The sequence below is a fragment of the Salmo trutta genome, chromosome 16, assembly GCF_901001165.1.
Source record: "Salmo trutta chromosome 16, fSalTru1.1, whole genome shotgun sequence".
NCBI lineage: Eukaryota > Metazoa > Chordata > Actinopteri > Salmoniformes > Salmonidae > Salmo > Salmo trutta.
Window position 1 is genome coordinate 52,865,211 of NC_042972.1, and position 12,834 is coordinate 52,878,044.

The following is a 12,834-nucleotide window of genomic DNA, read 5'->3' on the forward strand; positions in this document are numbered from 1 at the left end:
AGCTGTTCTGGCGGCTCGCGGTGGCCCAACGCCCTATTAAGACACTTTATGTTGGTGTTTCCTTTATTTTGGCAGTTACCTGTTTATCAAGGTCTTTACCATGATGTTTAAATTCTATAAAACCTCACCTCTCATGAACTACTAAGGCTTGCAAGTTGTGGTTTGACTGCTACTGATACCCATATCAAGTATATCCTTATATACAGCCATTATTTTAGGGTGTATTCTATCCTGCCTTTACCCTGCTGAACTCTTACAAGATGCAGTCTGAATCCCCTGCCCTCTATAAACTTAGGATTGTACCTGAGCTACCGTTAGACTACCACAACCCACCGTAACCTCGACTACTCCCAAGTTCACTCTATCTGCTTTCTTCTCGTTTCTTCTTTCTGTCCTACTATGCTCTCTAAGACCGAGGAGAGGATACAAGGAGAGGTAAGGCTAACATGTTCTGCTCTTCAACTCTCCCTTGTCTTCATCTTCCAAATATCATCTCGTTCGCTCTCGTCCATCCGTACCGCTCACCTCCATCCGTTCAGCTGTGCTTCAGGGATCAGAAACGTTGTTTTCCCCCCAAAGAATTGTAATTCATTTAGCATGTTCAGAGTAACTCGGCATGCTGTCCAGCAACCATTGTTTCTATTGTTTTTCATGAAGTTATTACTTTATAATTTCATGTTCTCCCATAAGCTTATTTAGTGTCATGCACCTTACCCAGCCAATAACTCATTCCATGTACTACCATACAGTGTAAGGCGCTTTGAGATGTGGAGAAGTAAGTAAATTGTCAGGCCATCTGTCCGTAAATTATAAGGTATGATCTTTGCCTGCTCTGCCTTTCTAAAGGACCTTGCTGTTGTCTTCTTTACAGCAAATCCGCAAGCTGAGACGCGAGCTGGAGAACTCCCAGGAAAAAGTGGCCAACCTGACCACCCAGCTGTCTGCCAACGTATGTAGAACAGGCTTCTCACCTTTTAACCTCTGAGCTTCTATATGGTGGCCATATTTGTTTCTGCCGTTATCTAGTTTCCAGTCAACAGGTGCAAAGTCTCGCACCGGTATGTAGCCTAAGTCTGGCCAAATCAAAACAATGGTACTGTATGCTACTCCTTTATTGTTGGCTAAATGGCAAAGAAGTTGGCTAAGGCGGTCTGGCTACCAGACAATCTATATGGCTGACTAATGAACAAACTGACACACCTTTGTTCTATCACGATTCTATTATGTTCTACCATGATTCTATTTTGATTGATCGTGAGAGTCTCTGTTAACAGCAGTCTCACATACCATGGTAGCAGGATCCATTTGTTTGTTTTCAATATAAAAACACGTGTCTTTATGTCTGTGTTGGGACATATGATTGATGGGAGCTGAATGAGACTGAATCCAAGTCTGTTAAGAGTCATCTAATAATATGAATTAACCTGTCTCTGGGTGCAAGACATTGTGATGAGGTCTTTATTAACGCACAAACCAACACAAAAACCATGTCAGACAAATTTTGATATTTTTATGAAGATATTTAAAGCGCCTGGATCATTAGGCATTGATTAAACTGATGTTGAGCTATGATAGGAAAGCATGCATAGTGGAGAGGGTGAGATCAGATATGATGCTGGCTTTGATAGATTTATGCCCAGTGTTGAATGCATAGAACGCAATCTAACTCGTAGACCGAAATCCAATCAATGAAAATTAAGCTAAAACTAAGCTAGTATTGGTTAAATCTTGGGTCAAGAGTTTTCCCCGGTCATGTGACCGCACAAGGGAAAATCTTCTGTCCATTGTTGTAGTTACTAAGCAGACATAAACCTATAGTGTTCTAGATGGTAAGCAGACATAAACCTATAGTGTTCTAGATGGGATAAATTCCCACCTTGGCCTGCTCATAGCTGTACGTTGTGCTGGTTAAAGCTGGCTTTGGCCCTTGCCAACTATGGTTAGCCTACTAAAGGCTGGCTCTGGCCCCCGCTCCTTACCCGTACCCAGTACAGCCAGCAATGCTGGTGGAGATTTATGAACCATAGGCACAACATGGTCTCAGGGCAATTCGTATTATTCTGTACGTAAATGTATGAGACTCTATATAGTATGATATGTTATGTTACTTTAGGTTACATTATGAATGGAATAGTCGTCATACAATATCATATGAATTAGAGGACGTATAGTATCATGCGTCTTACCCTGCCGTACAATAGCATATGAATTCTATGATGTAATTTATCATACGTAATGGTGGACGTATGGGATAGGTCTTTCTCTGAGACCAAGTTTCTTGTTGCGTCATAACAAACAAAGGAGAATTATGGGGAGAATTTACGCTGGTGGTTAGGTGAACTAACAACAATGGTTAGAATCATTTATGTGAAAGGTTAGGGGAACTAAAACGACAAAGATTAGGTTAATTTACATAGCAGGTTAGGTGAATTGGGTTAAGTTTAGAATAAGGGTTAGAGGAAGGCTTAGCTAAAATGCTACAATTGTCCCGACGCGACTCGAACACGCAACCTTTGGATTGCTAGACGGTCACGGATCACGCTCGACTATCCTCCCCGAGCAACCTCTCTACTTTTTGTTTCTGTCTAAAGTAACTAGACCATTAGTAGGTATCATACATATTGGAGGTACTCAGAAATACGTAAAGTATGTTTCGTATAGTTCTGAGGCCAGGCTGGGCCCACAGGGGGTAAACCAGCCGCGCTGCACCCCCAACAATCTCTTCTCTCTCCCCTGTACTGCCACAACCCCTTTTATTCTCTCTGCACTATACCTCCCCATCCGCCCCTCACCCCATCACCCTTTCCCCCCTCCCTGCCCCTACTTCTCACACCTCAGCCTAACAATCCGCCAACTAGATGCTACATATATTTGATGTGTTACGAGAGTGAGTGACAGACTGCCATGTACTCTATGTGTTCATGCTGAAAGAGACATGAAATCTTGGCAGGTACCGACCAATCCAAAACTCTTTTCAGGAACTGCACTTGATGACTATGTTGCATGCTGTTTAAGCAAAGAAAGTCAAGTCCACTACAGTACTAACACTGTCCATTGGCAATACCCTTTAACTTGGTCTAACCCTCTAACCTGAGTGTGTTGCTGCTACTGCATGATTGATATGATATGATATATGATATGACCACAGACCTTGGTTCAGTATTAATACATGAATAAACAGTATTTATAAAACAATTCATAAAAACCTACACAGTAGGAAAAATTATACTTTTGCTTACCCACTGGATTATTGTCTCTTTATTATGTGATAAATTGTATGATGTCGCTATTAACTGTAATTTATTATTACTGTAATTAGCTCTCTGGCCCAATGTCTGTGTGTGTGTCTAGGTTGTGTGTGTTCATGCGTGTGTGTGTGCGCGTGCACATACTGTATGTGGGTGCATGCGAGGAGTGTGATCCCGGCCTAACGCCACTGTCCCTCTCTCCTCCACTGTTGGCTGTATTGACCGCTGGTTCTGGACTCTTTGCTGCCCCCTGCCTGCTGGCCGCTGACCCACACCTCTGGATGCTGGGTGTAGCAGCTAGGCCAGGTTTGTTGGACTGTCTGTTGCTTCCAGATCCCTCCTCCGTCCTTCGCTGTCGCATGACTCTCTCTCGCTCTCTCCGACCGTCCATCCCGTTCCGCAGGCTAACAGACTGACCTGGTGCTGAGGTTCCTGTTTTAGTCGCCGTGTGGCGGCGCCAGCCAGGCCTCGACACCTACCTTGAATCATGTGGATGATAGCATATATGTAGTTTGAGTTTTAAATAAGCTTCTGTACTTTACAATTGTCATGTAAAAAGTAGCCAATGTTGAGATGTAAGAGAATGTAAAGATGGTAGCCTTGTTACAAGATACATACACATACCATATAAGTTAAAACGGCTGAGGTTTATTGTTACTCTATTACATTAGAGTCACATTCACTACTATGAGGGTTCAGAACGGTCTCCTATGCTACATCAGGTTGGAGAGGCCTGTGCCCCAGTGCCATAATCCAGTCACCTCTCACTCACTCACTCACACCCCACCTTCCTCTCCTCTCCTCCCTTCCTTTCATCCTCCACAGCTGTCCATCCCTTCACCCCGCCCTCCTCTCCTCCTGGCAGATGGAGAAAGCCATTTGCTTGATGTGCAGTGAGCCTGTGGTGCCTGCGGCCTCTAAACTGCAGTGACTCATCTCTGTGTTCTCTCTTTCTCTCCCTCTTTCCCCCTCTCTCTTCTCGACCGCTCTTTCTCTCTCTCTGTCTTTCTCTCTCTGAAGGCTAATTTGGTAGCAGCGTTCGAGCAGAGCCTGCAACTGATGACGTCACGTCTGCAGAGCCTGTCGGTCAGCCAGGAGCAGAAGGTACCGGTAAATGCAGCTGCATTATTCTGCCCTCTCTTACATCCTTCCACGATGGGGGGGGATTATTTTCCAAAACTTCAATGGAGCAGAGTTCTGCGCTATTAATTTACTGTCCAGCTCTTTCCAATCAATGTAAAATAAATGTCCATAAAATATGTTTATTATTCAGCGCTCTTTCCAGTTCACCATGATTAGTTGTAGCAAACAGAGCTTCAAGTTGTGAGAATTTCATAAAAGAATGCATCTGGAGAATTCATGTTTAACCAATAGTTTTTCAAACAAATGAACCAGTTTGACTTTTGTTCTATGAGAAGGCTGAGAGCTAAGTGAGCGTAGAGTGTAGACAGAGTCTGATCTCCTCAGTGTGTTTTGACAGTCAAGGCTAACATCCTGGACCACAACATGCCCTTGAGCGTTATCCGCATGACCACCCCAAAGCCCTGGCATCGTCTAACTGTATCATCCTGTTGGAGAGCAGAGGACAAAGACTGTCAGGAGGACAGGAAATTAAATCTAGGTCAAAAGTTGACATGGTGCTAAGGTCTTGTTTTCACCAGCCACTCGGCACAATCCTTCAAGCATTCAGGTCTGAGACACCATAGACACACCATAGTCAGTCCCCCCGTGTAGGACTGCTGTCAGCTGCTCAATGGCGTACATTAGCCCAGAAGATATACAGTAGGGAGTCCTCTCTCAACATCAGTAAGATTGCAAAATTCCTGTAACTTCCACAAAATTCCCAGGTTTTCCCAGAAATCTTGGTTCGAGGATTCTCCGATTTCCTGCTTCCGGGAATCTTCCAACCAGGATTTCTGGGAATTTGGGGAAAGTTACCAGAATTCTGCAACCCTAGAGGCAACAGACAGTTGTAATGTATTGGTCCTGTTTCCTTGTAGGACTCTGAGCTGACTGATCTGAAGGAGACCATAGAGATTCTGAAGACGAAGAACACAGAGGCACAGGATATAATCCATGTGGCCCTCAGCAACCCTGACATCCCTCCTAAAGGTAGGGAGCCAACCAAGGGTCTAACGTTGTTTCAATATAATCCCTCTGACCATTCCTTCTCTTCTCCAGACCAGTTTTTCTCGTCTTCACCACCCTCACTAGCTCCTCTTGTCTCTCCAGAGCTGCAGATGAAGAGGCAGAACTCTTCCGAGAGCATCTCCAGCCTGAACAGCATCACCAGCCACTCCAGCATGGGCAGTCTGAAGGAGCAGGAGGCCAAGAAGAAGAAGAAGAGCTGGGTGAGAGCACAGAACCGTCTAAATATAATAAGGAATTAGAATCAGGATTCTAATTGGGTTTCTGGTTCTATGAGAAAACCCTCTCACTAGGGTCAGGGCAGTGGTACTGTCTTGCCAAAACGGTCTGGATTTTGGATCAATGGGATTTGATCGGCCTATTGGTGTCCAACGTTGCGAAAACCTACAATTTGACTTCCTGGAGTTCACTATACCAAGAGTTTACCACTGACTGGCTAGTAACAAGCAAAGTGGGTAACTTTACTTCACTTTACATGATCTAGCTAATGTGTGTATTCATAAAGCATTCATAAACTCTACATAAGCTCTACATAACATGTTTTACACAAGCTATAAACCAACAAACATTCTAAAGAGCTTATAAAATAGCAACATCATGAAGTTAGGAGATTGGCATAGAATAGGATTGCTACATTTTAGAATCCTAATTTATGTTTTGCATTGAATGGAGAGAAACCATCCAGCCACTCTCTCTGTGTCTGTGCTCCTGCATGTGTGGGTTCTCTCTCTCTCTCTCCAAATCTGATATTAAGTATGACTCCTCTCTGATCTCTTTCTCATGCTTCCCTGCTACTGTATTTTATTCAGGTCTTTGAGGTGAGTAGTGGATATTGTAAGAGCCCCAAGTCTCCCTCTCTCCCTCCCTCCCTCCCTGCACCGATGAGTCATACTTGTTAGATATTTGGAAAAGCTGTGTGGTTTTTCATCCCATATTAAACCTAGCTAGATCCACTTCATTCACTAACTGTACGTTACGGTAGCATACATTTTTATGTATACCATTTACAGTAAATATAAGGCAGATAAATGATTCAGAAATTACAAAGTAAATTGGATAATCAGACGACAACAAATGTTGTTTTCAAATTCTGTTTGGTTTAGTGTCCAGAGAAGTTTTGATTTCATGCAAAGCTAGTGTGAAAGTTAGTGAATGATGGTGACATTTTTTTGCCAGAGGACAAAATAAACTTTTTGTGATATAGTCACCCCAGCCATTTTCTGTTGTTTTTGTTGTGGTACAGCAGTCCTCATATTTGACATATCATTACAAAATGTCAAACTCAACACTTTTTTTTTTTAAAGCGTATGTATTGTCGAATCATAACTGTACAGACAGTACAGACACTTAAGAAATGTGGATAATTCCTCATATAGGGTTCTACTGTGAACAAAGTGAACATAAACACAAAAGCCTTGCAAGAATCATGACCAAATGAGGAGCAACAACTGAAATCTGTACGGTCTGTACAGCGCTCGCGGCTTTTTCCACAATGGGGCAGTTCTTTTCTCTCTTCCTTCCCCCTCATTGGACAGAACTTAGTGAACATAAGTCTAGTGAACATCTCTGTCTCATCGCCAGATGCTTATTTCTATGTGCTCTGTTCCCTACAGACAAATCTGCTAGGTTATGTTCATGTTGCGTGGACTACGTCCATAGGACTGCATCCCATGACTAGTGTTCTGCAGGGTTGGGGTAAATTCCATTTAAATTCCAGTCAATTCAGGAAGTACACTGAAATTCCAATTCTATTCAATGCTTTTCAGTTAGGACAATTTGGAATTGGAATTTGGTTTACTTTTTGAGTTGACTGGAATTTTTATGAAATTTACCCCCACCCTAGATTAGCCTTGGGTTCTCACATTTACCCCGCTTCACCTCAGAATAGAGGACAACACCGGTCTCACATTAACCTGCTGCACCAAAGAAAAGAGGACACCAGTATAGGGGTCGGGAGATTTGGGGATTTTGAGGACAGCGTGTTTTTTTCTTTCCTACTGGCTAAATATTCAAGTGTCAAAATCAAAGCCAAGTAATGACTTCCAAATAAACACAAAAAGACCCCTGCTGTGATTTTGATGAAGAATAGCTGTACGTGTCAAATAACACCCTTTCCTCATATAGTAGTGCACTATACAGGGGAAAGGGTGCCATTTGAGACGCATCAAAGGTCGAATGCATCAACAAATACAGGGATGGAAACAGAAGTCACAGGTGTTCATTGTGATGCTCTCTGGGTGCCCCATCAGTCTTTAATTCTCATCTCTGTTATCTATGTATTTCTCTGTATAGCTGAGGAGTTCCTTTAACAAGGCGTTCAGTAAGAAGGGGTCCAAGCTCTCTGCGTCATACGCTGACATCGAGGAGATCGCCACGCCAGACTCCTCTGCACCCTCCTCTCCTAAAATCCCCATCCACCACGTGGACAGGGATGGGGAGGGAGATGGAAATGGGGACAACCCTCCCTCCATGATGAGGTCCTCTGTCTCTGCATCTTCCTCTGGGTAAGGTCAATTCACACAACCTGATCCCCTCTGGTGCCCTTCCAGTCTGAATCATGTTTTGCTTCCATAAGAAACATTTTTCAAATGGGCACCAAATGGCACGTATGAATGTCATGTAACGTTATCTCTCTTATTCATCTCTATCATACAGTTCAATGAAATTGAAGCGGTACCTGCCACCTCTTTTCAGTCTAAGCAAGGTGTGTTCTTCTCTTCTTCTCCAGACTGTGTGAAGGAGGCGAGGAGCCCCCAGGGGATGAGAAGGTGGTGACCACGCTGCGCTCGGCCCTCTGGGAGAAGGAGAGGAAGTTGACAGACATCCGCCTGGAGGCCCTTAGCTCCGCCCACCAGCTGGAACAGCTGCAGGAGGCCATGAACAACATGCAGGTGTGTGTGAGTCCTGCAACGGGTTGGACACCCACGGCTCGGCTCACGGTTCAGAATGATATTGCGTCGAAAACGTTTTAAATCGAGATCTTTTAAAAAAAATATACAAACCCAGGAGCATGTTGTGTTGCAATGTGTTGCAAATTCCATCCTGTGAGCGGTGAGGCAGACATATAGGCTACCAGTCACGCACACAGTGGATCAAGGAACTTTCCATTATTTGTGTGGTGCTGAAACGTATGTTTCATCGCCCTCATTGGAGAATACGTTGCCAAGTGTACTTTCCCTGGCTAGCCTAGCTCATAAAAACAATGATATAAATGTATGTTATTCAGCGGGTCACTGATCGCCTTTCGGTAGAAAGTCAATTTGGGTAGAAAAATCTGTACTGATGTCTATATCGGGTGGGGCTTGGAATTGATGTGGCGTGGGTGTGGTTCCAAACAACTGACCGGTGCAGGACTCCTGTGTGTGTGCGAGGTGTGTGAGCATGCATGCCTGCATGTGTCTGTGTGTCTTAGTCTTACCCAATGATGTCTACTGTAACGTAGATATAGTTATGGTTTGTGCGGTTTGGCCTCTGACCCTGACCCCATTACGGCCCTACAGGATTCCTTCCCCTCATTAAGTAGGTCTGTAAGTACACCCCTAATCCTACACTGTGTTCCTGCCTGCAGATGACAGTGGAGAACCTGAAGGCAGAGAATGACCAGTTGAAGACAGGCGGTCCCTCCACCTCCACCTCCCAGTCCTCCGGCCTGGCGTCACTGGGCACCGCCTCGCCACGCCAATCTGTTGCCATGTCTCTGACCAAGACCTTCAGCATGAGTCTGGGAGAGGGCAGCCCCTCTGGTGAGGCCTGGCATCAGTAACTAGAGGAACACAGTCATCACTCAACAAGTCTTAAGACTGAATGAACTTCCATGAATTCTTAAAAAAAAGAAAATGTTTTATCTGAGACTAGGGATAATTATCATAAAGCATTTCAGCTAAATAACCCTCCTTAGCCTGCACTGTGAAAGGGTCATAACTCAGCGATAAGTAAACATACAACTGTCTAACAGAACACAAGGACACTGTGTACCCACGTTTATGTGTTTGACATGTTAAAATTATGACATGCATGTAGGACACTCATTAGATTATTCCTTGACCCAGTGTCTCTCCGGCTGACTACCATTCATACCATTTTCTCTCTCTCTCTCTCTCTCTCTCTCTCTCTCTCTCTCTCTCTCTCTCTCTCTCTCTCTCTCTCGAAACAGATGTGTTCCAGACAGACACCGTTAGCCTCCCCTCTCACAGGGACGACACTCGTGTGAGAGTGGTGGTTCGCGTGGCCAATCTGCGCGTCTTCAAAGATGTGAGTCTATTTATACGATTCATGATTTATGTATGAGCCAGACTTGTTCAGTTCAGCTGGCCTCTACAATAAGTATGATGGTGAATCGTTTAACCTCTCCACTGCTCCTGTCCTCGTTCAACAGGAGGTGAAACAACAAGACTTCTTCATCGGAACTGTGAGGGTTAACGGGAGAATGGACTGGCCTATGCTGGACTCGGCTGTTGGCCAGGCTTTTAAGGTGAGTCTCAACAGGCACCTCAACTGTTTACATTCAAAAGTGGATATATTGTTGATGCAAATGTACCCTAAAAATGTTATTTGTTTAAACTTAAATGACAAGGTAGGGTGTAGGGTTATAATGTCTACAAACAGAACACACATAAATACAGGACTACCTTTCTCCTCAATTAGGACATGGTTTTGGCTAGAGTTTAATCTGTATCTGTAAGTTCTCAGTCTGCTTTTCCCCAACACCACTAATGCTCCCCTCATCTCCTCTCCCCTCCTCTGCCTCCCCTCCTCTGCTCTCCCCTGTCTCCTCTCCCCTGTCATCTCCCATGTCTCCTCTCACCTGCCCCCACTCATCTCCTCTCCCCTGTCTTCTCGCCTCCCCTGTCTTCTCTCCTCCCCCAGGTGTACATAGCCAAGGTGGACCCCACCTCCAGCCTGGGCCTTACTACAGACTCTGTCTACAGCTACAGTATGAACCACATCAGGAGGGTGCTGGGAGGGGAGCTGCCAGAGAGCCAGCCCTCACGCTGTGTCTCCAAGGGGCCCAGCGGCATCACTGTCACACTCAAAGGTCAGTACCTGACTAGGATCATAATGGTATAATTATGAATAATGATGATTTTCTGGAAATATACCATTATTTAGGGCCGGTATGTAATACAAGGATGCCCTTTATCACTGTATCTATTTAATGTGACGATCAAAATACTTGTTATAAAAGTAAGCTACAATCTGCAGTTTCATTTCTGATGTAGAAAAATATTGCTCTGAGGGAGAGGGTATTTGTTAATGTACTATTAACTGATTATCACAGTAAGTTAGTTTTTTCTGTGTCATTTCTTTGAGCATCGATTGGAAAAGACAGCTTGTGTCTAGCTTGTGTTATATATATTTAGGGTCAGCAAACAGTCAATGGACTTAATGTTCACCCCAAAGGTCATTGTAGCACATGTTTTTGGCCGTGAGTGTCACTGAGCTCAAGGAAGCAGGAGGGTCGAAGTCAGGCGCAGGAGACACAAGTCTGTGAACACACGTCATTTTAATAAATTATCCACACGTGCCAAGAAAACAGGTAAGGCAGGGCAGAGCAACACAAATGCCCAAATAACAGCCTGCACGCAGCGTAGGGACGCAGCCCAAAACACGCTGCCACAATACCCACAGGCAGAGGGAAAAAACACCTGCACCTCAGAACAAACACAATGACGAAAAATAATCACGCACAAAGAACAAACCTACACATAATGACTAAATAACCCTCCCCCACTAATGAACTAATACTAAACAGGTGCCAACTAAACTAGACCTGACCAACAGAAAATAAAAGAGGATCAGTGGCAGCTAGTAGGCCGGCGACGGCGACCGCCGAGCGCCTCCCGGGCGAGGAGGGGCGCCACCTTCCGTCGATGTTGTGACAGTACCCCCCCCCCCTTGACCGCGCGCCGATGCTGGCCTCGAGGACGCCCCGGAGGGCGAGGCGCAGGGCAATCCGGATGGAGGCTGTGGAACTCCCGAATCAGCGATGGGTCCAAAATGTCCTCCACCGGTACCCAGCACCTCTCCTCCGGACCATACCCCTCCCAGTCCACGAGGTACTGCAGGCCCCTTACCCGGCGCCTGGAGTCCAAGATGGACCGGACTGTGTACGGACCTCCTGTACCTCAGCGTCCTGCAGCGGACCAGCTACCACCGGCCTGAGGAGAGACACATGAAACGAGAGGTTAATACGATAATAAGAGGGAAGCTGTAACCTGTAACACACCTTGTTTATTCTCCTCAGGACTTTAAATGGCCCCACAAACCGCGGACCCAGTTTCCGGCAGGGCAGGCGGAGGGGCAGGTTCCGGGTCGAGAGCCAGACTCTCTCCCCCGGGGTAAACACGGGGGCCTCACTGCGGCGACGGTCTGCGCTCTCCTTCTGTCGTCCCCTGGCCCGTTCAATGGATTCTTGAATGACGTTCCAGGTCTCCCTAGAGCGCTGGACCCAGTCCTCTACCGCAGGGGCCTCTGTCTGGCTCCAGGACCGGCTGGTAATCCAACACACACTGGAAAGGCGATAGGTTGGTAGAGGAGTGGCGGAGAGAGTTCTGGGCCATCTCGGCCCATGGCACGAACCTTGCCCACTCCCCTGGCCGGTCCCGGCAGTAGGACCGCAGAAACCTGCCCACATCCTGATTAATCCTCTCTACCTGCCCATTACTCTCGGGGTGGAAACCTGAGGTCAAACTGTCCGAAACCCCCAATCGCTCCATAAATGCCCGCCACACCCGGGACGTGAACTGAGGACCTAGATCAGAGACTATGTCCTCAGGCACCCCGTAGTGCCAGAAGACGTGGGTGAATAGAGCCTCTGCGGTCTGCAGGGCTGTAGGAAGACCGGGTAAAGGGAGCAGATGGCAGGACTTAGAGAACCGATCCACAACGACCAGGATCATGGTGTTCCCCTGAGACGGCGGGAGATCGGTGAGGAAATCCACCGACAGGTGGGACCATGGTCGCTGTGGAACGGGGAGGGGCTGTAATTTCCCTCTAGGCAGGTGCCTAGGAGCCTTACACTGGGCGCACACCGAACTGAACCCTTGCCTCACATCTTTCACCAAGGTGGGCCACCAGTATTTCCCACTAAGACCCCGCACCGTCCGCTCAAACCCTGGGTGACCCGAGGAGGGTAACGTGTGCGCCCACCGGATCAACCGATCACGGACACAGAGCGGAACGTACTTACGACCCACGGGACCTTGAGGGGGAGTAGGTTCTGCCCATAATGCCCGCTCGATGTCCACATCCACCTCCCGTGCCACCAAGCAGGAGGCTGGAAGTATGGAAGTGGCATCGGTGGACCGTTCCTTGGTGTCATGGAGACGAGACATGGAGTGCGTCAGCCTTAGTGTTCCGGGAACCTGGGATGTACGAGATTGTAAACTGGAATCTCGTAAAGAACATCACCCACCTGGCTTGACAAGGGTTCAGTCTC

The 12,834-nt window shown here is 46.3% G+C and overlaps 1 protein-coding gene across 2 annotated transcripts in view; it reads left to right on the forward strand.

Annotated features, from left to right (window-relative positions):
- Positions 1 to 12,834, forward strand: part of LOC115151024 (neuron navigator 1) — a 152,862-nt gene that overhangs the window by 116,419 nt on the left and 23,609 nt on the right. Inside the window, exons 15-27 of one of the 2 annotated variants that reach the window (XM_029694926.1) lie at positions 412 to 435; positions 872 to 949; positions 3,546 to 3,554; positions 4,269 to 4,352; positions 5,249 to 5,360; positions 5,481 to 5,599; positions 6,206 to 6,214; positions 7,689 to 7,900; positions 8,125 to 8,287; positions 8,965 to 9,139; positions 9,550 to 9,647; positions 9,772 to 9,867; positions 10,263 to 10,431. In XM_029694926.1, coding sequence (XP_029550786.1) covers positions 412 to 435; positions 872 to 949; positions 3,546 to 3,554; positions 4,269 to 4,352; positions 5,249 to 5,360; positions 5,481 to 5,599; positions 6,206 to 6,214; positions 7,689 to 7,900; positions 8,125 to 8,287; positions 8,965 to 9,139; positions 9,550 to 9,647; positions 9,772 to 9,867; positions 10,263 to 10,431 — 1,348 coding nt within the window. Of the gene's footprint in view, positions 1 to 411; positions 436 to 871; positions 950 to 3,545; positions 3,555 to 4,268; positions 4,359 to 5,248; positions 5,361 to 5,480; positions 5,600 to 6,205; positions 6,215 to 7,688; positions 7,901 to 8,124; positions 8,288 to 8,964; positions 9,140 to 9,549; positions 9,648 to 9,771; positions 9,868 to 10,262; positions 10,432 to 12,834 lie in introns of both variants that reach the window. The other variant, XM_029694927.1, reaches the window with a different exon arrangement.